At 38.5% G+C, this 27,051-nt stretch overlaps 2 protein-coding genes across 2 annotated transcripts; both read left to right on the top strand.

The window, feature by feature from the left end:
- Window positions 1-7,082: 7,082 nt before the first annotated feature.
- LOC141599208 (calcium uniporter protein 2, mitochondrial-like) lies at window positions 7,083-10,067 on the top strand. Its single transcript, XM_074419153.1, has 2 exons — window positions 7,083-7,964; window positions 9,260-10,067. The coding sequence occupies exons 1-2, from the start codon at window positions 7,386-7,388 to the stop codon at window positions 9,743-9,745; spliced, it is 1,065 nt and encodes a 354-aa protein (XP_074275254.1). The 5' UTR covers window positions 7,083-7,385; the 3' UTR covers window positions 9,746-10,067.
- Window positions 10,068-18,496: 8,429 nt separating this feature from the next.
- LOC141600622 (uncharacterized) lies at window positions 18,497-25,871 on the top strand. Its single transcript, XM_074420867.1, has 3 exons — window positions 18,497-18,625; window positions 18,989-20,354; window positions 24,799-25,871. The coding sequence occupies exon 3, from the start codon at window positions 24,867-24,869 to the stop codon at window positions 25,869-25,871; it is 1,005 nt and encodes a 334-aa protein (XP_074276968.1). The 5' UTR covers window positions 18,497-18,625; window positions 18,989-20,354; window positions 24,799-24,866.
- The last annotated feature ends 1,180 nt before the right edge of the window (window positions 25,872-27,051 follow it).

The raw sequence follows: 27,051 nt of genomic DNA, 5'->3' as shown, positions 1-27,051 counted from the left end.
GTTGTATTAGCAACATGGAAATAGGATTTGTAGTGTAAGGGTGTGGTTTGTGTCATGAAAAGTTATGAAAATTAAAAATATGCGGGTAATACATGATTGAAAGTTGAATGTTATATGAGCATGATAGATGGTAATGTTTGGCTTTTGGTAAGTAGTAACATGAAGAATAGAGGTTCAATGATATGTGTTTTGTATAACAAATTGGATGAAAAGCATGATGGTTGTTTATAACGTGGCACTTGATAACACGAAGTAGATTATTATGTTGATCGCACAGATTTGAATGCATAGTTGTAATCATAATGTTGAAATAATAATGAATGCATAGTACGTTGGGGGTATGTGAGATAACATGCGGGTAGTATTCACGAGTCTACATGATTCGATCGAGTGGGTATTTGTCGTTATTTTGACCAGAATCGTGTTTTTGGGCACTCGATCGAGTACCTCGGGCACTCGATCGAGTAGGGGGTCACTCGATCGAGTAGCCTGGCTACTCGGTCGAGTAAGTCAGAGATCAGAAGGTCTGTTTGGGTTCTGGAGTCGGGGCACTCGATCGAGTAGCCTCAACTCGATCGAGTAGGTTCTGGTACTCGATCGAGTGGGGTCTGTGTAGGTCATATGCGTGTTTCGGGTCATATGTTTATTTTTAACATTCGTTGCATATTACGTTTAATCCAAAGGTGTTGTATTACTTCTTTATGCATCGTTTTACGTATGTGTTGGTCCTGAAGCGCAAGTTACCCAATCTTATGATGTAAAGAGTGGCACTTATGATGAATATGAGTTCGGTGGGGAGGACATGAGTTATATGTGATTATGATAGATGGTGGAAAAAGAAAAGGAAGATTGGTATAGTTTATTGAGGCATAGAGCACATTTTGCGAGACGGGATGAGTGATATGATTGTGTGTTGAGTAATGTAAAAGTAAGAGAATATGGGCAAGGGATGATGTGAGTATAATGAACGTGAGAATAAAAAGATTGAAAAGTAAGGATGCGGATAGTGGCAGCTTGAGATGTGTAAAGAATTATGGAGGGAGATGGTTAGAAATAGAGTTGAGTAAGGATATATGTAGTGAAAGTGCGTTTTAAAGGAGTTGAGAAGAGTAGTATATAGTGAACTTTGTGGAGACATGTCGCGAGGTGGATTTGGGAGATTTGGTTTATTAAGAGATGAAACTACTGTGTGATTTCCTTGGGCAATTAATGGTACAAAAGGAATTCTGATTTCTAGAGAGGTACAAAGGAGATGCAATTGTTAGAACAGTGAACGTTGATTTTATGGATAAACTAGAGGCAAGGGTGATTAATGGCATAATAAGATAATATTTATGGTAAGAAAGAGTGAGATGATATCGATATGAAATAATGGGATTTGAGTTTTGGAACAATGAAAAGATAATCGGAGCACTAAAGAGTTAGATAGAAGTAATAAGGAGCTGAGATATTAATGGTATTTTTGAGTATAACGAGAAAAGAAGGATAAAAGTAAGTTGAGAAAAAGTTCACCGGAGTTATGTGACATAAAGTAAGGAATCGTCGAGATGTATGATACTATCAAGGGTAAGTAAGTTAATAGTTATACAGAAGTTTCAGGACAACATGATTAATCATGAGTTTCGAGGAATTAAGGGAGTATGAAGTTGGTGGAGTATTTGCACGATACGAGACTTTTGGTGGAGAGTTAGATGATGATACAATTAAGGATAGTATTGGGAAGAATGTTGAGGTAATTTTGTTAATGGATTGGATGTTCGTTATTTGGGATGTCAACCAAAGATAGGAAACAAATCGTGATGTTTAGAGATGAGTGTAAGAGGTTTGATGCTCGGACAGCGGTAGTGTTATGGTTTGTGACTAGTGGTTAAGGGTAATGGTATATTAGAAAGGTAACAATTCTAAAGAGGTTGATTTTGCGGGACCAGTTGATAAGTATAGTTATGAAAGAGTATAAGATGTGGTTATATGAGGCGGTTGTTAGTAGTTGAGTATTAATGGTGTGGCTACATTTGGCAGAGGGTGATGGATATGCGAAAGGGAGAATATGTTATGAGGTGTATACGAGTTAAGCTCGGGCGACTAGTAACCTATGTTGAGTGGTAACTTACGTGGTCGGGATTGACTAGTTGGTTGTGATTACGGGTCTATGATATGTGTAAATGTTTGTGTGAGGTTCTGACCTCACAAGAAGTGGTATGGTGTGATAATTATAAAGTTGTTTTATGAATGTTCTGTAATATATAGGTTGGACACGGTAATTTAATTGAATAATATCCAAAAAGGTAATAACTTGATTAATTTGACATGGCTAGTTATAATTTTATATGTATTAATAACACATGTGTATTCCGTGAAATGGTAGAGATGATGTTCATGAGATGCTTATCTGTTTATCCATATAATATGTCGCGTGGTGATTTAATAAAGTGGATTTGAGTAAGTTTTCTTGTCTGAGAAGTTATGCTCAGTCAGTGTTTATGGGAATCGTATGCAGTTGTGATGTCTATCGGTGTGGTTGTGGTGCCTCGGGTGGTGATCCGGGCACGGTACATAATGTTGGGATGCGGGTATTTTCGCACTACGGTGTGGCTGTTGGTGGCGGTGTTGTGATGCCGTCACCGGTTGTGGTGGAGTAGGCGGGATGATTATGATTCGAGTTTCGAAAGTGCATACCGATATTCATAGTTTGTTGTTTTGTTTGATGTTGCTCCTGCGAGTTTCGGTTTACTGCAGATAGACAGTTGTCTTGTTTATTGATGTTTTCTTTACCAGGTTAAGTTGGGAATGAGGGTATAATATGATATGAAATAGAGTCGTATATGTTTTCGTTGTTGTCATGGTTTAGTGATGTTCTATTGATGGGACACGGTTGTGAGAGGTTGTTACAGTAATTTTGATCTTGTTCTAGATAAGGCTTTAGTAGACATGGTAATGACAAGTGGTCCGTAGAACATGTGTGATAATGATCTGAAAGCTGCAGGTGGTTCATAATCTTTTGTTGGGACAGTGAGTGTAGGGTGTTGGGGGAATTAGTGTCATATTAGGTTATGTATGAGTCTTGCGGTAATGAAGGAAAGAACTGGAGGATCTAGTGTGAGTGTACGTAACGAGTGTGGATCGTGAGTTATGCGTTTGGGAGATAGGTGCTTTATATAGAGAGGTATGTCATGTTGCGGTAATGTGGAAAAGTTGAAGTTTTGGGTTAAGATAAAGATTTTGAGGTATAGGTTAGGTGGTGTGACGAATGAGTTGAGGTATGAGGAATGTTTAAGTAAGAGAGCCTTGGATATATGCATGGCGAGTGTTTAGATTATAAGTGGTTATCTTTGACATGCGGTGGTGATGAGGATAATGACACGATATAGCTAGGATTTAGTATTAGTGAGTTACGAGGACGTAACATTTGTCTTAAGAGGAGTAGGATGCGATAAAAGAGAGTTTCATGGTGGTGCATGTTGTAATATAATTGGAATTAGAGTGTTAGCGTAGCGTAAAGGAGGGATTTGTTTTGTGGATGATACTTATAAAAGGCCATGGCCGTACTTGTAGTAGTGTGATGCTTCGAAGTGTGGGAATATTTTATATAGTGTTGACAGTTGGAGGATGGTGTTATGAGTCTGAGTAAACTTCGAGGACGAAGTTCCTTCTAAGGGTGGTAGAATGTAACATTCCGTTTGATGTTATGAGTATTTTGGTAGTGTATGGAGTTAGTGTTGAGAGAGATATAATGGAGTGGATACGATATCGTGAGCAATGTTGTGGAGGTAGGAATAGTTAGTGGAGTTGGTGTTACGAGTTCATGTTTGGGTTGGAGTTTTGTTTTGAGTTCTTAGTCACGTTGTTGTGTCTTGATCGAGTTAGTATGTTTGTTTTCATGTATGGGTTGAACTTCGGGGACGAAGTTCTTTTTAAGGAGGGAAGACGTAATACTCCGTATTTATGAGTCTTGGGGTACTCTATCGAGTAGGCCTTACTCTGTCGAGTAAGGGAGTTTTGCGATATAAAATAGTTTCGACTGTTGGGTACTCGATCGAGTAACTAGGGTACTCGATCGAGTAAGGGGCACTCGATCGAGTACCTTAGCTACTCGATCGAGTAGCCGGTTTACGGGGCTGTTTTGTCGGGTTTTGTTAATAATGCGATTAAAGTATAAAACACTTCCGTCATTGTTTCCAAATCACTTTTCCAAAACCTAAATTTCTGTTTAAGAGAGAAAGCAAACAAGTTCATCTTCTTAATCGCATTCTTAGCAATTTCCGGAGTTCAGACGGTCGGTTCTTGTCGTTGTTTATACCGTTGAGTTCCTTGCGTCGAGGGTAAGATCTATGTACCCTTTTTATTGTCTTTCCTTTGATTTGGTTAAACCCTAATTTTGGGATTGGGGGTTTTTATGATTTGTTATGGTTAGATTGTGATTATGTGATTATGTGATAGGAGAAGGATTTGTAAAGGAGAGGTTTTGAGACAGCTGCTAGATCGTCTGATGATTGTGTTGCTTTCCATGTAGGATTTCCTACTCAGTATTAGTCCCATAATGGGATATCGGTGATGTGCTGTATTTGGTTGTTTGATATGATGATTATACTGTGTTTGTGGTTGTGATTGTTGTTGATGGTTCTCGAGATGCGTTCTCGGCTGAGTGGGGTCACTTGCGGGAGTGACTTCACGCCCTAGTTTCGCCCTTCGTGGAACCTGCCACGGAAGGGGATGTGCACATTAATGGACAGGGTTATCGCTCGGTATGATGAGCGGGGCTTAGGTGGGAACGGTTGCGGTCCCCCACTGGCAGGGCTGGTCCAGTGGACAGTCGGTGACGGAGATTGATTGGAGTGGGTGTGATTGTGTGTGTGACTGTTTGAGCTATGTTGTTTGTTGTGTTGTTGGATCATATAAATTATGTGATTAGTACTGACCCCGTTTAAATGTTTTAAAAACTGTGGTGATCCATTCGGGGTGGTGAGCGATTATTGAGCGGTATGAGACGATGCGTATGGGATAGGCGGGATGAGTCACCACGTTGCAGTTTAGAAGTCTTCCGCTGTGTCTGACGCTTGATAGTATTTTGATAGTAGATAGTTTTGAGAACTTGTAGTTCCTTTTATCAGTTTTGGTTTTGAACATGTAATCACTTAAACTGTAATTACTTTTGAAGTACGTTTCTTTATTGTCTTATGATATTCATTGCCTCGGGCAACCGAGATGGTAGTATCCTTATACCTGAGTGGTCCTCGTAAGGCACTTGGAGTATGGGGGTGTTACAACGATACTCTTTACACTCAAATCTACCAAATAAAATATTATAATAGTTTAGGTGTAAGGACCGTCCTCCTGGAGGTCACAAGAATTTTCCTTAAATAAATAAAGATGTTACAAATGTTTTTGGTTAAGCTATTTAGATGAACTATTTTATTTGGTTTTCCAAACATAGTCTTTAAAGATGTTTATTAACTCGTATTTTTTTAAAGTTTGATTTAATTTTGATTCCCTTAAACCTTGTTAGAACTTAATTTCAGCTCTTATAAGATCAGTCCAGTTCAATTCAGGTCTTTTAAATTTAGTTAAGGTCAGCTGAATTCGGCTTATTATTATCCTTATTATTCAATAAATTTAGTTCAGTACAGATCAATTAATTTCAGTTCAGGCCCATTAAGCTCAATTCAGTTCGGATCAATTCAGACAATTTTAATCCTAAAGAACAGTGTCTTAATACATTTTTACGATTTCGAAACATTATTTTTACGATTTTGAACTCATCTTTTTCCCCTTTAATATGTTTTGTCAGTTATATAATGCAAAAAAGCTCCAATATGATGAGGTAGTAATTGGGGAAGGTTATAATCAATTATATTTTTCTGTTTTTAGGTTAGTAGATTGAGTAATAAATCCTTCCCTACAAAACATTGTTGAGTAGTTGGTAGACGATGTCGAGTCTTCACGAATAATCAAGATTTAGCTTCTTTTTGTTATAGTATCAAGATAATTACTTTCCTTCATTTGCTAATTTAATTTCCTTCTAATAAAATGACTAAATGCAATCTGTTAAACGTATTTACACACTAATCCATTCTAAATTAGTTTGCTGCTCTTGATATACATGAGACATATATGTGGCGACACGTTTGCGTGAACGGCTACATTCAACATTTAATACAACAAAATCTCCCTACAAATTAGCATTATTATTTTATTCAATCCTACTATTTTTTCTAATTATCCTCGTCAGCATTGCGTTACCACACCAGAAATTGAGGCTAATTATAAATTTAAATAATTTTTATTATTTTTATCCTCATATAACTCACTCACGTTTTATATCTTACTCCATTGACTATTTCACAATTACGAGTGTTAAAATCAAATTATAAGCGAGATAATATTGCCATCACACAATAGTCTAACCGTTTTAAAACATATTTTATATTACGTTGATTATAGAAGATGTGTTTGAACTCTAAACTAACGAAACGTGAATACGATTAACATTATTCAAGCAATATCTTTATTAGATAATTTTGCAATTATTTCATATGAAATCGTAATATGACCTACTCGTACAAATTATAGCAATTAGCCTTTTTTTTAAGTCGGTATCATTCTAAATTTCTATAAAACATTTCCCAACTATTTAGAATACGATCCATATATATCCTTGTATAAAAACGTCTAATAAGACCATTATCAGTGCAATTGTAATCAGTTAATCTTGCTTAAGAAGACCGTATCCATTTTAATAGTAGAACGAATTTAAATACAATGTGATCATAATAAAATAAGTCTTTTGTGCTACCTAAAGCGCGACCTTGATCAAATGGTATTATTTAAATCCGTTTCATCATTACAGCAAATATTACCATCTTAAACAAAAACTTTAGATTATAATATCTTAAATTCTTAATGTAACTCATTCACATTTTTTATCCTTCATTGACCAAATCACAATCACACGAGTTTAACCCAAGTAAAAAATCCAAATCAAAGGTCAAAAATCACTTCATCATCAGCCTAACACGTGTAAGGCTACAATCCCCACGTACTTGACGTAATTAAAAGGAACATAATTTTTTGCCGTAAGCATATTCGAACAACAAAACTCCCAACAAATGAAAAAAAGGAAAAGAAAAATAAAACGTTTCATTTCCATTATTTTAATATTTTAATTAATATTATTTTTTAATTTTTCATTTGTTGGTTTGTTACAATAGCTGGGTTGTCTCTCTTATCTTCCCATACCCTCGGGACCTATATAAGCGTCTCAACCCACTTCTCCATTCTCATAAACCCGATACGACATTATATCTTCCATGTCTTCGTAACATTTTATATTTATCGAGAACTATCTCAACCAAAACCGAATTTATTTTTTTTACTAGTTTTATACCGCAATGGCGTTCAAGAAAACGCTTGTACAGCGATTATTTAACCTTTCCCGATTCTCAACACCAACTCTTTGCAGGAACCCGACCGGCAAATCCCAACTCCCCGAACCGACCCCGAACCCGACCCGAACCGGATTCAGCTCTGACCCGACCAAACCCCGCCGGCCAATGAGTCAATCTGCGGCGGCAGGTACGGTGGCGATGCGGTTGTTTCCGATGAGTGGAGAGGCGTTGTCTGAGACGTTGCGAGGGATGGACATTACGAGGGGGAGGCTGAACCTAGACGGTTTGGTATCGTACCCGAAACTCGACCCGGTTCGGTCGGATCCGGAACCGGTTGTGGTCGAACCGGAAGGATTGACGGTGAAGGAAGTGAGGAAAGTGTTGCGAGCGACGCAAGTGGAGATGATTAGGGGAAGATTGAGAGAAGTTGAGAAAGATTGGGTGAATTATAAGGAATTTGTAGGATTAATTGAGGAATTTTGTGGTGGAAATAAAGATCAAGCGGTTCATTTTGCACAAACTTTGGATGATTCCGGTTCGGTTATTGTTTTGGGGAATTCGGTCTGTTTGCGCCCTCATCAGGTTGGTATTTAATTTAATTTTATTTAATTTAATCTTGTTTCGTGTTACCGTGTTACTCGTTTTTATGTTTGAGTTAGATAAATCGATTAATTTGTGTTATCGTTCCTCTTTATGAACAGGAAATTAGAACATTGGTACTGCAGATCTAAAAGGGTTCTACACGCTAATCCGATCTGTTATTCCCAGCTTGTTCCACCAAATTTTAGAATTTTCTGGAATTTTTTTTTTCCAGGAAGGAAAAAATTTGGATAAAATGGGAGGAAATAATCGAGTGGAACGGGTAAAAAAACAATACTAGAAAATAAGATTTGTGAGACGGAAAAAAAGATGAATCGATCTTTAATTTTGTTATAACCGGGGAGAATTAGTTCAAAATTAGCTTTATTTTTCAAAAATGGGCGTGAAATTAGTGAGAGGAACTTTTAATTTGGTAGACGTAGGGGAGTTACAAATTACAAGTCCATATTTTTTGGTACTTTTGGAAGTAAATGAGTAGATGGGAAAATTAGGCCCCTCGAAACAAAATCTGAGATTTTTATGCCTATAGGGTTTCAATTGTCGTGTTGACATTTGACAACTTAACCGCTAAACTACCAAACATCTGTATAATACGGAGTAATATTTACTTGCTTTGATTTGATTTACGCGGATTAATACGTGATTGTTGCCTGTTAGATTAAGTACATTCATAAAACGTAACTCTCCTCAGAATATTTATTTTAAGACGACCACATTTACTCTTTTCGTAAAAGAACACCGTAAGTCGTATCTCTTGTCGGAATCAGTCCATTTTGTGCGTTGAGCCTTTGAACATGCTTTTTTTTTTTCTTGACGTTCAATATGAACCTGGTCAATTGGTCATCAGTATTCTGTTTATAGGTAATAAATAATTTAAATATTATTTCTGTTATATTTAAATTAGGGTCAATATTTATTTTTTCTTCTTTGGCTTTGATTTGATAGCGGTGGATACTTACTTGGTTGCTTCCATCAGCCAATTTTAACCTGATTTTTTGATTGAAAATGCACCGTATCCTTTTGCAAGAAAACTACCTTTAATTTGTCATCATCCATGTATGATGATGTATTCACATTTAATTTGTTTATTATTTAGCTTTCATCCATTGTGTATGCATACGCATTCACATAATGATTACGACACTTGGCGTCTTTGTTTTTATCGAAAATATAAAAATAGCCGAGACTGATACTTAAACACGTCCTCGTGTCAAATAATATTGTTTGACTAAGGGGTTGATGACAAGATATTTAAAAAATCTATTCTTTGGTTACAGGTAGCGAAAGCCATTCATAGCCTAGTCACGCCTCCTGTGTCGGTGGACCCCAACGACCCGAGGAAAATAGAGTTGGAGCTGATGGAGGAGCAAAAGGCTGAGATTGATCAGAAAGCCGATGCATTGGTCCGTCGAGAATTGTGGGCTGGGTTGGGTTACATGGTGGTCCAAACGGCGGCGTTTATGAGGCTAACATTTTGGGAACTTTCCTGGGATGTGATGGAGCCGATTTGCTTCTATGTGACTTCCGGTTATTTCATGATTGGTTATACATTTTTTATTAGGACAATGAAAGAGCCCTCCTTTGAAGGGTTCTTCCAAAGCCGCTTCAACTCCAAGCAGAAACGGCTTATGGAGGCTCAAGGGTTCAATCTTGAGAAATATGAAGAGCTTAGGAAAGCGTTTTATCCCCGTCATTATTCTTCGCCATCTCCGCTAGATGATGCTAGGTTGATTAAGTACGATTATCATCATAAGGTTAATTAGCTACTCGGAAGAGTGAAATAATAATATGGGATTGTCTAATTCTTTTAATTAAGAGGAAATTATATAATCCTTTAATTGTGTGATGATTATAGTCAGTCACCTGCGGCTTTGTGTAAAGATATTGAGAGGAAATCATTTTTGGTTCTTAAACTTTTCTGCTCTTAAGATTTATGAGTGTACTAATCAACTTTTTTTTAGGGTATGCTTAATGTATTATCCTATTGAGATGTACCATTAATGACATAGACAAAAAAATCTATAGTATTTTCAATAATAATCTAGACTCTTTGTGGAGTTTTTATGAATGGAGAATTTTATTTAATCTGGCTTGTTTGAGAAAAAGGATTACGCATCTGAGGTAGTACCTCAGACCTTGTAGTTTTTGAGCATATACACATTTTTTCTGAGCATATTAACATTTATAAATATAGTTTTTGAGCAATATTATATTTTTTTAGTGTAATGTTTTAGTAAATGTGCTCAAAAACTTTATACTAAAGCAGAGCTCTAAAACTTTAAAATAAAACTCAGAAAATAAACAATAAGAGGTACTACCTCAGATGTATAGTCTATGAACTGGGCTTGTTTTAGCTATCGAATTATAATTAATCTATCGTTTTATTATTTTTCGTACTAAACAATAAATACAAACTTGTCTTCAAAAAAGGAAAAAATATTACTCGTACATAAGCGCATTTACTGATTTACTGTGTGAGATGAACTGCTTCACACCATTCAATTCACTCTAATTCACTTCAGCTCAACTTCATTAAGCACAAAAGAACAGGGTCTAAGATAGCCGTAACAAAAAAACAAATCGTGTTTGCAACGGAGAATAGTCAAATTGAATGATTGGAGGCGAAACCAAGTTGATGTGTTGAGACTTGAGAAGCATGGAATAAACACAAATTCTCATTGAAGACATGACATATCCGTCACAAGCTGAAGACGGATACCATTTTACCTCACAATGTACCCACTTTTTCTCTCTCTGCAACACTATTCATGTGGTCCCCTTTCTCCACTAACCCATTTTGTTACCATTTTATCTCACAAAATATCCGTCACAAATGGTAACCCGTCACAAGGGAGACCAATTGTGGAATAAATAATGTACGCAAGCAGCTCATATGATGGGAAGACAGCAAATGAGTACGCTACCAAGTACTACCGGCCAAGAGAACTTTCAACTTGTGCTTGTCAGATACTTGTATAGAACATAAACGTTTATTGGAATACAAATTCTCATTTGTGAGTGTTTGTTTGTGTTGTGCGGAAGCGTAAATATTCTGTGTTGAGCCCCTGTTGCATCGATGTTCACTGTCTATAATAATACGATATTGTCCGCTTTGGGCCAAGCCCGCACGGATTTACTCTTGGGCTCCTTCCCAAAAAGCCTCGTATTATTGTATTTTGAAGACACTTATAAAAATGAACTTTCATTTTTGTTCTACCGATGTGGGACATGGGTTTGCACCTTAACAATCCTCTCCTCAAATCAAGGACCATCATCTTCTGAGCCTGCATGTCCATATGCCTTTCTTGGGAATTTGCTACACATGCATATCAAGCATCCTCTGCATCCAATATACCCTGGACCGGGTCTGCCATTTCAGAGCTAGAAGTTCCATGCCCACCTTCAAGTCTTGGACCTGCTGATGCATCCTCGTGTCTAGCCCAAGTCGAACCTTGGGGCTCTGATACCACTTGTTGTGCGGAAGCGTGAATATCCCGTGTTGGGCCTCTGCTGCATCGGTGTTCACTGTCTATAATAATACGATATTTTCCGCTTTGGGCCAAGCCCGCACAGATTTACTCTTGGGCTCCTTTCCAAAAGGCCTCGTACTATTATATTTTCTAGACACTTATAAAGATGAACTTTCATCTTTATTCTACCGATGTGGGACATGGGTTTGCACCCTAACGGTTTGGGTATCCTGGAGATCGTAACTATCCTTCTATACTTTATAATCCACTTTTTAATGCAGGGGTTTGAGACACGGTTATAAATGTGTAATCTAACAAAAAGCTAAATTACTTATAATAATTTAGCGCTCAAGGATGAATGATATAATTCTCGAACTTAAATACAAGAATCTCCAACGATACTTTTTTTTTTTTTTTTTTTTTTTGGCAGCAGTAAAGAAAGGTACACCTACATAACGTTCAGGCAAACTACGCCCTTATTACACTTGTAAGTACACAACACTACTATACGAAAATTGAAACCTAGCCAAAGACCATGTCTGGTAGCAAAAGCAAGTTGGTGGAGTACGAAATAGTGGGCGCAAGACACCTTATCGACGCTGTGCCAGCAGCTAACATTTTCTGGAAGCCTTCGATACCTGTGAGTTGCGGAGTGACGAGGGCGTGGTGCACTTACGCCACAAGAGCGTAGAAAGGGATGGTGGATGACAGACAACAGGCTGCATCCGATGGAGTATGAACTCCTACACCAAGACAAACGGACTCTACAGTCACACGAACGACAGACCAACAAACCCAACTTGTACACAAACCACCTCAAAGGATTCTCCTCGACCAATCTTCTGTCCATAAATGCGTTAAAGCACCGTCTTCCGACGGATCCAACCCGAACCAGACACCAATCGATAGCCAACCACCCAAGGATAATGAGACAGGACACCCAAAATATCCTTGAAAATAAGGCTAAATTTATTCGAAGACACAAAAAACAGGAAAAATCCATTTAACAGTAGTGGAAACCACCACATCCCTCCCAACCAAAAACACAGCCAAAACCCAAACTCCACCTACCAAGCATCTCCCACGAAAAGAACACCAAATCAAAGACCTCACACCACCCGACTAAGACGGACACCAACGCAACACACAAATGACGACATAGAAGAAAAAAACTGACATTCCGGTCAACAGCCACAAACCAGCAAAAGACACCCATTTCACCACACAAAGCCTCCCAGGACCACCGCCGTACATGCAACCAACACCAACACCGACACACAGGACAGGGGACCCATTGGTGGGGGAAATGGGGGGATCACCAAACGGTCCAAACTGACCCGAAGAGCTAAGCTCTTAACCCGACACTACAAGGAAACTGGGCCGAAAGGTGGGGGAAGTGGGGGGGATCACCAATCGGACCAAAATCCGACCCAAATACAAACCGCATAAAAACCGGGCAAGAAACCGATTGGTGGGGGAGATGGGGGGATCACCAATCGGTCCTAACCGACCCAAAAAGCAAGATTCAAAGACAGACACAACAAAAGACGAAGCTCGTCAGAAACCACATCGGCACAACCACCACGGAGGCCGAAAAAAGGCCGGACAACAAGAGACTTACCAGGGGTGGAGGAAAGGGGATCACCCCTTCATTGCATGTACGTATTTCAGCGACAGGACGAGGAATCGGAGGGATGGGTGTCCCATGGTTAAAGTAGCAACCACGATCGGCCTAAAACAACGAGGTGTCCGACCCGAGATCAAAAAGGGTGGGGTCCATAAAGGGTTAAACGAGGTGGGAGATGTGGGGGATCGCCGGAGACAAGCCCTTGGATGAGCCCATCACCGACGATCAGGTAGGTGAAGAAGGGGGGAGTGTATGTGATTGGTGGAGGCGGCGGAAACAATGGGTTTTGTTTTAGGTTTTTCTAGAGAGAGGGGAGAGGAGATTTGGTAGAGCGGATCTACACCAATATACAATCAAAAATGGGTTGCTCAATTATTGGCTTTTTATATCAAGAAAGATTCAATAACACAACATCTACTAGAGTCTTCACAAGAGTATTTGTGATTGCTAAATTACAAACTAAGGGAAAGAAGATTGATTAGTGATTACCTCCATGATCGGATGGGCGCTCCGTGCTACGTCTAAGGCTAATGCTAATCTAATCTAATACTAAGAATCTATGATCTAAAGATAGACTAAGGTGTAGTTGTTGTTGTTTGAGTTGTGTGTGTTGCTTGCTTGGATGAATGCTTTATATAGGCAAAATTTGACTCCTTGGTAACTACTCCTTAGTAGGGAGGCGGTTGAATAAACGCCGAGTCTTCTTGAAACTTCATCAAGGCGCTTGATATAGCATCCCCGACGTTCTCCTCCTTGGACTTCGTTTAACTTCAATGTGGATGTGGATCAACATGACCAGACCCAAAAACTTATTCTTTAGTATATAGGCCCACATACCCTTAAAATAATTAATTTAGTACCTTAACTAAATTAGGTGCTAACACTGACATATATTTTTCGTTACAAGCTTATGACCCTCACAATCTTTAAGTGAGAGAGCAGATGGGAGGGGCTTTTGAAATCTTTCCTATTAAAATGTTGTCATCAGTTTTATGTTACTATAAATGACAATATTAATTATAACATTTTATCATGGTAACATTTTATTATAAAATATTGACATTTACTCGTTTTATGTTGAGACCGTTTGATAGTTCAGATAATTAGTCTTTTGAAATGGTCAATGCTCATATACTCGTTTTTTTTTTTTTTTTTTTTTTTTGACGAGGGGTTTAATCCCCCCGGGCACATGCAATACCCTGCAAACCACGTGTGCCAGGTAAGACATCCCTTAGGATGACAGGTAACCGCAGCACTCCCGTGTAGGGAGTCGAACCCGGGACCTCTCAATTCGTTGCCAATTTGCAACGCTTTGAGGCACTCCCGCACTCCACTATACTCAAGCCACTTTGGTTTACTCGTATTACCCCCGGGCACATGCAATCAGGGGTGAATCTACGTAGTTGCAAAGGGTGGCAAATGCAACCCCAAACTGAAAAATATCGGCTGCAATGGTTGGCTTCTGCAACCCCAAATAATTGTTATAGATAAATACAAACCAGTGCATACAATCAATATACAAACTTTAATGGGTCTAGTGGCAAAGATGTTGGTTATTTATGGAGCAGACCCGAGTTCGACTACTGCTTGAAGCGTTTTTCCCTTTTTTTTTTATTTAAAGAGTATTGTAGCACTATGGGAATAAAAAGGTGTTTTCAGATTTTTTTTTTCTTATTTACCTTTTAAATGTTTTTTCTTCAAATTATCTTATTATGATTGAATCTTCCGAGCGTTCTATTAGAGACTACAATATTTATTTTCATCGTCTTTGTTATGCAAATCTTTTGAATTAAAGGCCAATAATACTACATACAAGTAAAAATACGTTGAAAATATTATATAAGTAAGTTAATCGATCGTCTTTCTCAAAAAAAGTAAGTTAACCGATGTATCGATATTTATAAGGCCCCAAAAAGTTTCGAAATTTCCGCTACCCCAAATTAAAAATCCTGGCTTCGCCCCTGCATGCAATACTCGTATTATTTTACTCATCCTTATTTTCATGTTTTTTTGCAAACAAACATAAACAATTTTAATAATTCCATATTTTCATAAATCCCAATTCACGTGTGTGGAATAATCAAACAACCATTAAATATACTTTTCTTCAAATATTTTATCACATGAATTAGTCTTTCGTACATCAATTCTATATTAATTTTGTGTCAAACGGAGCTAAAAGTCGGTGTCTCAAAAAGATCTTGGTCAAAATAGCAAATCAAATAAGATAATTAAAGATCTTATTTTAAGTGACATTGAGAACATATAAATATAAAGTATCAAATCATGTAGGAAATTACATATCAAATATCAAATCAAATAAGTTTGATTCCTAAATATATTAGCTTTGAAATTGCCAAAATATGTTTGGTTGGTAATAAGCTAAGGAATTTGATTCCTATGTATGTTAGCTTTAATTTGAAATTGACAAAATATATTTGGTTGACATCAAGGAATATATATTTTCCATAATTTGTTTGTTTGAAGCTGTCTTACCAAATAAAACGTATCAGTTAATTTTTCAAGTTCCAGCTAAATTTTTACTAATTTTGCCTAATAAAATCCCTTGTTCATCGACGTAAACCACACTATAGAATCAAATGAAATACTAAATCCAAGAATGTCATCTAAGAGGATACTTGACCTATTTTAAGGTTAAGACCGATAATCCCGTCTTACATTTGTAAAACTAAAATACCAATCTCCTTTGTACATGAGAAATGGGAGTGAGTGAAGAATGTCCTCTATATCAAATGCAAACTGACATAGTGACATGCATATAGGGAGCTTTTACCAAGGGAAGGCTTGTTCTAAGGAAGACTTTAACCTGCCTGGCTTTCATAGAAGATCGAGGTGATAATGTGATATACTATGCAACAACTTTATTACATTTTTAACGCCGAAAAAATGCACAATTTTGTGATGGATACACAGTATACAAGCATGCATCCTTTAAAACGTACCATTTGCCATTTCATGTCATTTTTCGTGAGCCACGAAATGGTTGTTTATTGATGTGCATGTGTCTGTTATTTCTAAGTGAAGGCTTCTTCTGAGGTAGTTATGTTTACCACCATTTCAAATTTTCAATGCATGTACCATGTTTTTACTCGGAATATAGTTATGAGCCGTTACAACTTACAACTGTATTTATCGACTTTTTTTGTTTGTGACGAAAAATGACTTGTAAATTGTGGACCGTTGTGAGACGTTAAAAACGTGAATTTACGAGTATTTATTTGCTTGTTTTAAAATCTGATAGTTTAATTTATACCATGCTCGCATAATTCAAAATGAGTATGAATTCTTTACTTATCTTTTTCTCCCGGTTTCCTTTCATTTTCTCTACTAAATAAATTTTTATCTATATTACTCTCAACCTCCGTAAATAATTATTGATCGTTAAATCGTTGGAAATAAAATTTGGACCGTAAGAAAGAAGTAAAAGTAAATTAAGAAAGGAACAAATGAAGAAGATCCCAATTAATTTAAAATCGTCCTCGAATATTTGTGAATCATGCAAACATTGGTATAAATTTGAGGTAGTGTAATGAAATGGTCTCATACTATATGAGACTAACTTTAGCTTCATAAAACTTATCCATTAGAAAATATTTGTCACATATGTCATATGTGGAAGTTCAGGAAAAATAGAGACAAATGGCACTAATAAAATGATTTGGTTTGTTATGTGCTATGTGGACAAGTAAAAAAAAAAAAAAAGCTTTCAGAGCATCCACATTGAAGAGGATACACCATCCTCTTAGTACTCTCTCTCATTTAAGAGGATATCCTCTACAACGTGGATACATTCTCTTAGTATCCTCTTTGAAGTTCCTCTATTAATAGAGTATGTCCTTATCTTGGCCTTTGTGTAATATAAGAGAGAAAAAGCGTAATGTGGTCCTAGTTAAAAGGCGGAAATGAGAGAAACAACACAACATCCTCTTTTTTTTTGGTCTAAACCATCCGGTAATCCGAACCACACTGGGCCGACTAATCCGGATTTCGGGGCGTGTCCAAGGATTACGGTATTTAAACCACTCCCAATCGCAGTTGTGGGGGATCGATCCGCAGACCTCCCTACCAAGCGCAACACTGCGCCAACCAACGATTGGTAACACAACATCCTCTTTGATGTGGAGAAAAAGAGAGGCAGAGGATGAGAAATTGGAAAGTGTGGCAAAAAAAATAAGAGAAAATATTGTGTCACCCGTGTGTTTAGACCGGGTAAATGAATCAGCTCGGGTTTAGGTCTGATCAATTCGAATTTTGGTTTGTAAGAATTCGGCCAAGTGAGTTCGTGTTCGGTTATTTTCGGGTAGGTTGTTTTCAAGTTATTTGGGGATAACGACCCGGTTGTGATATTAAATTTTTGGGTCGGATTAAATAGGGTCGGGTCAATTCGGGCTTCGTGTCAGATTTGAGTCCTCAATTAAGGTGCGAATTGAGTCATTTATTTATCTTTGATTAAAATATGCTACACAAAAAAAGAAAGTAAAAAAATTAAATGAAAAGAGGGAATAATTCGAAGTTAATGCAAAATATTTTTTTCAACTCCAAATAATCTACGTGAATTATTTCTACTCCAAAAGTAGATGAAGCAATTGGATCACTCGGGTCGTTTATAAGTAAGGTTAAAGTGGGCTGGGACTCGGGTCACATTGGATTTGGATTGTGCCGGGTCAAAAATAGGTTCGGGTTTGCTACTGTTCATGTTGGGTCATAATCGGGTGACGTGTCAAGTCAGGTTCAGTTCGCGTAACTAACGGGCCAGGTTATAAATATATTATTATATCTTAATATAATTGATAGTCTCATGTTAAAACAAGTTAAAGATGTATTTATTTTAGTTTTAAGTTAAAGATGTATTTATTTTAGTTTTAAGCTTAAAAATTAAGAAAACAACAATTTGGTCTTATTTGGCCATTATTAAAGCTAATTTTTCTATCAGGTCAAAATCGAGTTGAGTAAATATCGGGTCATAGGATCCGTTCGGGTCGGTTCAGGTTGGGTTCAAGTTGAACATATAAGGTAATTTTCAGTTGTCGGTTTGAGCTCGGGCCGGGTCGGTTTCGGTTCACCCAATTTTCGGGGTGCTATTGAGTCGGGTTTCAGGAAACTGAAGTAAGAGTTCATTCTTTGAAGAGATGAGCTGAACAAAAGCGACTAAAGTTGAAGTAAGAATTAATTTTTTATAGAGATGAGCTGAATAGAACAGACTGAATCTGAACAGAAATGAATTGAATAGAGTTAAATTGAATTGAAATGATCTGAAATTAAGCCAAAAAAACATGGCTAAGTGAGAGTAGAAGTGAACAAATGGCCCAAACCATTAGCCCGATTCGGCCCAACTCGTTCTTTTTGCGACGCTCTTGGGCCTTTTATATAGGCTTACTCCCTTCGTAAGGGGTCAATAGTTTACACTTCAGTTCTTGTAACCTTCTTCTGCTGAAAACTGAATGGAGTTGTCCTACGGAGTACAATTCACATCATTCCATTCATTCGTGCACTTCACTGTTCCCAGTCTTTCCACAATCCAACAGGCAAGTATTTCTCCTCTTTCTCTCTCAACTCTTTAATTGTATATCTATTTTCATGATAAGCGTAGCCATTTTATCTAATCGTGATTCGTACCGGTTTTATTGGGTATAGTACCATTTTTACCTAAATTAGGGAACACACCCCTATTGAATATCTATTTTCATAATGGTTTCGAATTAAAAAAAGGGTAGCATTATTGGGATTCAGTAGCGATATTCAATAAGATTGTGTTTCCTAGTTTAGGAAATGGCAGGAAGTAATGCTACCCTTTTTAATTCGAAACCATTATGAAAATAGATATTCAATAGGATTGTGTTTCCTAGCTAGAAATAGATGATTAATGATTTATGTATTCATCACAATAGACTGAGCTTGCTGATTATCGTCGTAGTAAAGCTAAAGGGTACGAGATGCGGTAGAGGGAGGGTTTTGGAGAGAATCACAGACGGACTTAGAGCGTGCCCAGTCTGTTTGGGAGAGAGCCATCAAGGTTAATTTTAGGAATCACACATTGTGGCTGAAATACGCGGAAATGGAGATGAAGTATGGAAATGTGAACCACACACGGAATGTGTGGGACTGTATTGCCTCATTGCTGCCTAGAATAGATCAGTTGTGGCTCGTATGTATGAAATGCTTGTCAATGTGGCTGGCGCTAGACAGGTATTTTATAGATGGATGCAATGGCAGCCTGATGAGTAAGGGTGGGGTGGCTGCCTTTCATCATGTTTGGCTTACGCTGCAATGAGTGATCGTAATTCCCCACTGCAAATTCTCCTTTGCAAAGATGCGGCTGTTGGCAGCTCAGTTTGGGATACGGCAATTGCTTCTCAATGGTGCACCACATTTATTAGGAAATGCTATTGGGATGGCTCCAAAGGACAAGATTTTCCAGAAGTACATTGTAATAGAGTTGGAACTAGGAAATATAGATTGGTGTCGAAAGTTGTACGCGAAGTATCTACAGTGGTCGCCAGGAAAATGCTATGCATGGACTTAATATGCTGCACTAGAGAGATCTTTGTATGAGACGGATAGAGCACGTTCATCTATGAACTTGCCATTGCCCAACCTGCATTGGATAGGCCATAGTTGGTGTGGCAGGATATCAAAGGGTGAACATAAAAACACCAGAGCTCTATATGAGAAACTGCTTAACCGAACAAAGCACTAGAAGGTGTGGATTAGTACTCCTATGAGGGATAGTGGGGCCTCAGATATGCCGGAGTACTACTTTCAGGAATTCTTTTATGAAAAAAAAAGAAAAAGAAAATGTGTGTTCAACGTGCTAGACGTGTTTGTGAAAGAGCTATTATGCGGACATTTATTTGTTGGTCTTGTTTGTGTAAATAGCTTGTGCCCCTCTATGGTAGGGGCAAATTATCTTCCGATCCACGGACGAGGCCAGTTCTGGCTTTTGAGATCCCTAGCCGCATGTCTGGGAAATGGCCTGAGACTCCTCCGCAACAGACTGGTCTGGAGCAGCTGAAATAGACCAGTTTATGCCTATGACGCGTTCGAGGTTTGAGAATATGAGTATGGGAGCTGAGACTGGGCTTGGTGGGTTTTTTTTCCAGCTATGGCGAGTTTTCAGTTTGATGGGTTTTTGGGTAGTGCAATGTATGGTGCTGCTCATGGGCATGGATACTCTAATTGTGATAATCAGGTTTCTTGTGCTCATCAGCTTCATTTTTACATGAGGATGGTTATTTGCCACTGGACTTCAGCCTGGTAATTTTTTTGCTCCCAACATTTTTCATAATCTTGCGTGTCGTAGTTAGTTTGATGTGTGCTTATGTGTCCGAGCAAATTGTTTATCCCATGATGTCAATGTCTCAGTTTCTGTTAATCGTTTATGCTAAGTGGTGTGATTAAATGGAAAACCAGAAGGTCTTGCTTGTGACCAATGACCATCACAAGCTTGTGACCTTTCACAACCCCTCTCCTACTTATTCTCCCACTTGCTCTTCCACTTACAGCTTGTGAGAGGTCACAAGTTTGTGACAAAAAGTGTCCATCACAAATGAGAATTTGTGATGGAAAATATACTCTCTTTTGATATTCTTGTGTTTCTTTCACTTGTGCTTTTGCATTTCTTGTCACTATGTAGTAAAGAAAATAATGTTGTTGTTCAACATGGTTTAGATACTCCTTGATTACAATGTGAATTTTTACTAAATACTGTCTTAGTTTTTGTTTCCTATTTTTTATTAGAATTATGAATAGTTAGCATTAAGAGTAGGAAATAATGGAGTACAATGATGAGAGAGATAGGGAAGACGGTAGTAAATACGCTGATGGGAAAAAAATAAATAAAAATAGTGGACGCACATCTGGCCCATATGGAAAGCTTGCATGGAGCACCGATGTAGTTTAAATAACCTAACAAGTGAACGAGAATCGTTGAGCAATGAGTACTAGTTAGTTTTAACTTTATATTTAGCTAAGTCGATCCAAATTGAAGTTTGTTTATCTAATGAACTAATTTAACTAAAATGAAATGCAAATTAAAGTAAATAAAGACAATGAAAGGGAAGCCTAGGGATTGATCTCGTCGCCAATATGCCTAATTTATGCTCATGATTATCCTTTATAGGGTTGTTAAATCGATTGGTGTTACAGGAGTGATCCCATTGCATGGTATGGGACATGAGTCCCACATCGATCAAATGGAGGGTTGATATGGGGTTTATATAGGACAAGGGCTCTACCACCCTTTGAGCTAGCTTTTGGGGTGGGTTCTCCTTTGTCCTATATCAATTGGATAAGGGGAACGCCTCATGGTAGGGTGACTATGTCCGTTCCGGGATCATAGACTATCCTAACTCCTAAGGTTGCCTATCCCCCCCCCCCCCCCCCCCTTTCACGAGTTCGTGAATCGAAATCCTAGCCTAATGGAAATAGTCTGACTCCCACGGACCTCAACTCTACTAGTCTAGTCAATCGGCACGCGTTTCACAGCCCCTTCTTTCTCCTTCTTTTTTCCAAGAGCTAGGAGTCCAATATGATGGTTAAGGTACCTTACAAGCCTCCACTCCCATGGTAGGCTAAGTTTGGTAATGCTAGTCAAAGGGATATAGCCGATTCCTGACTTTCGGTCACTGGAAAAGGGTTTAGGCCCTATTCGAACCCCTCTACAACATAGTCGGTCCAAATTTCGGAACCAACCTCATCCAATCTCCACACAACCCATTTAATAGAGAGTTAATTACATAAATCAAACATATCGAGGCTCAATTGCTCCCTAGTGAAAAGTCTACTCCCTATTCATGGTAATTATTCAAGGAATGTCAATAAAGATGGAGACTTGGTTATTTAACATCGTAAAGGCTGTAAATTTACTTAATAATATGCAATTTATAGACTGATGTATGCGTAATTTATGTTATTTTGAACCCCGTTCCTCTTAATTTATAATCGACATGCACCGTTGAATGTGCGCCGAAAACTTGATGTGAGTTTTACTTTACCTCGCGTTGTATCTTCATACCCTTGTACTTCTTGCCTAGGTATTTGTAGGTCATCAAAAGGCAAGAGGATTAATTGCAAACCCCCAATTTTCCATCGATACTTTTTCCCATATTTTTTTATCCAATGGTGCAAGCTAAAGAGGCACTTGGATTCAAACTTTGAGAACAATTTGTAGGCAAGGTGTGTAGCTAACCCTCCCATCACTATTGCTTGTAAATTCTCTCAAGGTAAATTCAAAACCCTTGTTAAACAATCCTAACACATAGGGGATCGGACTCTCATCATAGACAAAACTACTCAAAAAGTTTTAATGTGAGCAAAGCATATGTATCATAAAACATCTCAAACATGCTCACATTCCAATTCCCTCAAATATTACCCTAGTATGCTCTTCTATGCAAGTTTTCAAAGTGTAGGGATATGAATAAATCTAGTAAAAGTGATAGATTTACCTTTCAAGGAATCGAATTTGTCCCTTTGATTTTCGGTGGCAAACTCAACCGAATCAAATCCCTAAATAGATCGTATAGTAGGAGCAGAAGGTGTAGTCTCCTTTCTCTTCTTGGGAGCCATTGTTGTACTTGAACACAAAAAAGACCCAATTTGCTAGAAGATGGAGCAAGCAAGAACCTTTCTCCTAAGCTATCTTCACTCTAATTAACCTCCACAAGTATAAAATTACTAACAATAAACATCCAAGAACAATTACAAACACAAATTAGTGATTGTAAGAAAAAAATTCAAAATCCCGTTTTTTCCATAATATGGGGTGGAAATTTTGATTTTTTGGGGTCAAATAATGCAAAAAAAGAATGACTGGAGAGGTTTTATAGCACTAAAGTGAAGTTTTTGTGAAGATATAGAGATTTTTGTGTAAATTGTGCATACATGATACATCATGGATTGATGAAGCTTAAATGGAAAATAGCGTAAATTGTAATAATGCCCAAATGGGCGCAAATAAGGTTGAAATGGCCAAGGAACGGGGTTCAAAATGGCGTAAATTGTGCATACATCAAACATTTACAAATTGGCCTGTGTTTTTCTGATGAGAATTAGTATAGTAGAGCCTTCATGGATTGAGGAAGCTTAAATGGAAAATAAGGAATGCAATTTAACTGGAAGAAATGCGGCTGTGCAATGTGTATTGATAGTCTACACAAGCTCGAAAAACAGAATTGTGAATGATTTTCACGTAGGTTTACTGCCAGTCACAAGGAATATCCTCCCTGAAATCGTTTGACAAAACGACGATCTTTCTACCCTTTGGATGGCTTATATAGACTAATAGCCTTGAGGAATATGGAGAGAACAATCATAAGCAATTTAAGTATGCTATACTGCATTTATTTATAATTGAACCATAGATTTCCACCAGCGCCAATGGTATTGCAAGTGTACTTGCACTTGAGGTGATTACGTACCCACTCATATGCTGACCCTGGTCGGAGGACTTTAATTATCCCGGATAACAATCCAATTCCTTCTTGCCCATCTTGGGACAGTAACAGGTTGGTAGCGTACCCGTCAAATTGGTCATTTAAAGTTTGCCACTCAGCTCTTCCCTTGGTAGCGTCCAGCTCAGTCAGCTCTGATAATTCCTCGTTTGACGTCCTTCGCCTTCCTAGCCATGATCATTTCTGGAGTCAAGAGAGAGGTCAGATAATCAGCGGAGCCTGTTGGGACAATATATCATTCTTGTCGAAGTGTACCGTGGAATGTGCGGTGTATTTTGGCATTGGGTGGTAACTCTAATTTGTACATGACAATACCCGCCTTTTTGATGATCTTATAAGGTCCATGATGCCTCTTGGATACGCCCTTACCAGCTACAGAATGCTGCCTGTAGGTTTATGGCGTCTAATGCTGGCCTTAATTTATTTGCCATTCCCACATCAAGGAACTTACTAGAGCTCCCACTATCAATCAATATACTCGTGGCTTTCTTGCCAATTCGACCTGGAACTCTCATGGTTTGGCACTTGGTTGAGCTGGATGATCCGAGGGATTTTCCTGTCTGTGGTCCACGTGCGAGGGAAATTTTTTTTGATCTGAGAGTCCTACAATCACTTAAAGTAACTGGAAGAAAAATTGGAGGGAGCCAGAGAGGTGTACGTCTACATTGTTTTTTTGTAGGTAGCTTGAGGACTTGGATCACTAATTTCTTTCCATGAGGACCATATTCAATGAAAAATCGACCTCCATTTCGTTTGGGGAAATGGAAAGGATTAATTTTTTTGTTTCTAGCTTTATCTGCAATTAGGTAAAAATTAACATATTATTGTTTGTTCTTTCTATGTAAAACTCTACAGGTACTAGTCACAAAACCATAGAATAACTACACAAATTCTCATTTGTGACGGGTCAAATAAAACCCACATTGAAGGATAAAGACAAGTCATTCGTGATTCCCTATGCATTTTACTTTTTGTCTTATCTACCCATATGGGTGATACTTGACCCGTCACAAGCTTGTGACGGATATCCGTCACAAGTGAGACCTATTGGAATAACTAATATGATTTCATGTTGAAAGATGTCGTCTGCTGGTTTATGTATAGGAATGCTAAGACTTCTTTGATGTTTTCGAATGGTAGTAACTAAATTGGTTGATTGGTACTTGGTTGGTCCAAGGTAGGAGTAGTTTGGAAATTTTGTGAATGTATAAATGAAAGTTAAATCTCTGATGAGAAATCCTATGCAGATATGTACAATGTTGCTGGCTTTCTGCACAAGGACTGAGTGGACTGTGAGCCTGTAAAAAATATTTATATGTTGGTAGAAGTATCGAGACAGAGTGATAGGATTATGAGCATTAAGCTTGTAGTCGGGGATGAGGTGGTGACGGTTATAAGTGCTTACGCACCTCAAGTAGGTTTGGATGCTTCTTTTCGACGAGCCTTCTGGGAAGATTTGGAAGAGGTTGTAGAACGAGTCCCTATTGGAGAGAAATTGATCATTGGTGGTGACCTCAATGGGCATGTGGGTACTAGTCGAGTTGGCTTTGAGAACATTCATGGGGGTTTTGGGTTCGGGGAGAGAAATGAAGCAGGAAGTGACATATTTGATTTTGCTTTGGCATATGACTTGGGTATAATGAACACTTGGTTCGAGAAAAGACATTCTCATTTGGTGACTTATAGAAGTGGAGGTAATGCTAGTCAAATTGACTTCCTTTTGGTAAGGAATGTGTGGAGGAAAGAGTACACCGATTGCAAGGTCATACCCGGGGAAAGTGCCGCAACACAACATAGACTAGTGATTCTTGATTTTCGGGGTAAGAGAGACTTGAGGAAGAGAAAGATAATCGGTGAGGCACGGATCAAGTGGTGGAAGCTACATGGGGGAAACCAACAAGCGTTTTTGGATAAGGTTGGAAGTAGCTATATTTGGTCGGATTGCGAGGAGAAAGATATTGATGCAACGTGGGATAAATTGGAGCATGTTGTAAAGGATTTGGCGAGGGAGGTGTTAGGGGAATCTAAAGGGAATAGACCATCAAGTAAGGACACATCTTGGTGGAACGATGTGGTGAGACAAGCGATAAAGACTAAACGTGAATGCTATAAGGTTCTGGGGAAATGCATGAGTGATGAGAACTTTGAAAAGTACAAGGAGGCTAGACGAGCCGCTAAAAAGGCCGTACGGGATGCGAGGGCAAAAGTTAACCAAGAAGTGTATGCCGGGTTGGACACGAGAGAAGGAGAGAAGGATATCTATAAACCGCTCGCATACGAGACCGAAAGACGAGAGATATTGGGAGAGTTAGGTGTGTGAAAGATATGGACGACAAGGTTCTGGTTCAGGATAACGAAATAAAGGCTAGATGGAGTTCTTACTTTGATAATTTATTCAATGGACATCAAGAACAAGGTTTTGGGGATGTAGAGGTAACACCAAGCATGGTTAATCGGGAATTTGTGCGTAGAATACAAAAGAGTGAAGTTAGAAAGGCGTTAAGGAAGATGGGGTCAAAGAAAGCAGAGGGACCGGATGGTATACCCATAGAAGTTTGGAGGTGCTTCGGGGAGAAAGGGATCGAATGAGTAACCATGCTCTTCAACAAGATTTGGAGGAGCAACAAGATGCCATCGGCTTGAGGAGAAGCACTCTTGTCCCTTTGTACAAGAACAAAGGTGATGTTCAAGAGTGTTCCAATTATTGGGGAATTAAACTTATGAGTCATACGATGAAGTTATGGGAGCGGGTAATCGAGCAAAGGCTTAGGAGATGTGTAGACATCTCGGAAAACCAATTTGGATTTATGCCCGGGAGATCGACTATGGATGCGATTTTTATCATGAGACAGTTGATGGAATACCATCGGGACAAGAAGAAGGACTTACATATGGTTTTTATTGACTTGGAAAAGGCATATGATAGGGTACCAAGAGAAGTACTTTGGTGGGCTTTGGCGAGAAAGGGTGTGTCGCGAAAATATATTGACCTCATAAAGGACATGTATGAGGGGGCTAGTGCAAGTGTTCGCACTAATGTTGGGCGAACGGAAGAATTTCCTATTACCATCGGGGTGCATCAAGGTTCCGCACTTAGTCCTTTTCTCTTTGCTATAGTTATGGATGAGTTGACAAGGGATATTCGGACGACATCCCTTGGTGCATGATGTTTCTTGATGATATTGTGTTGATTGATGAGACAAAAGAAGGGGTGGAGAGAAAGTTGGAATTGTGGAGGCGGACTTTAGAGACTCGTGGGTTCGACGAGCGGGAGTAAGACCGAGTATTTGAGGTGTCAGTTCACTAAGGTGGCGGGATTGAGATCGACAGAGGCGGGGAGTATTATTTTCGATGGGAATGTTGTTGAGGGTTCGGATTTCTTCGGATATCTAGGATCTATTATTCAAAAAGATGGGGAGTTAGACGGAGATGTGGCTCAGAGAATTAAAGCGGGATGGTTGAAATGGAAGAGTGCTTCAGGGTTTCTATGCGATAAAGAT

Source organism: Silene latifolia, chromosome 9, assembly GCF_048544455.1.
Source record: "Silene latifolia isolate original U9 population chromosome 9, ASM4854445v1, whole genome shotgun sequence".
Taxonomy (NCBI): Eukaryota; Viridiplantae; Streptophyta; class Magnoliopsida; order Caryophyllales; family Caryophyllaceae; genus Silene; species Silene latifolia.
The sequence above is the reverse complement of the archived record's forward strand: the minus strand, read 5'-3'. Positions and strand labels throughout refer to the sequence as shown.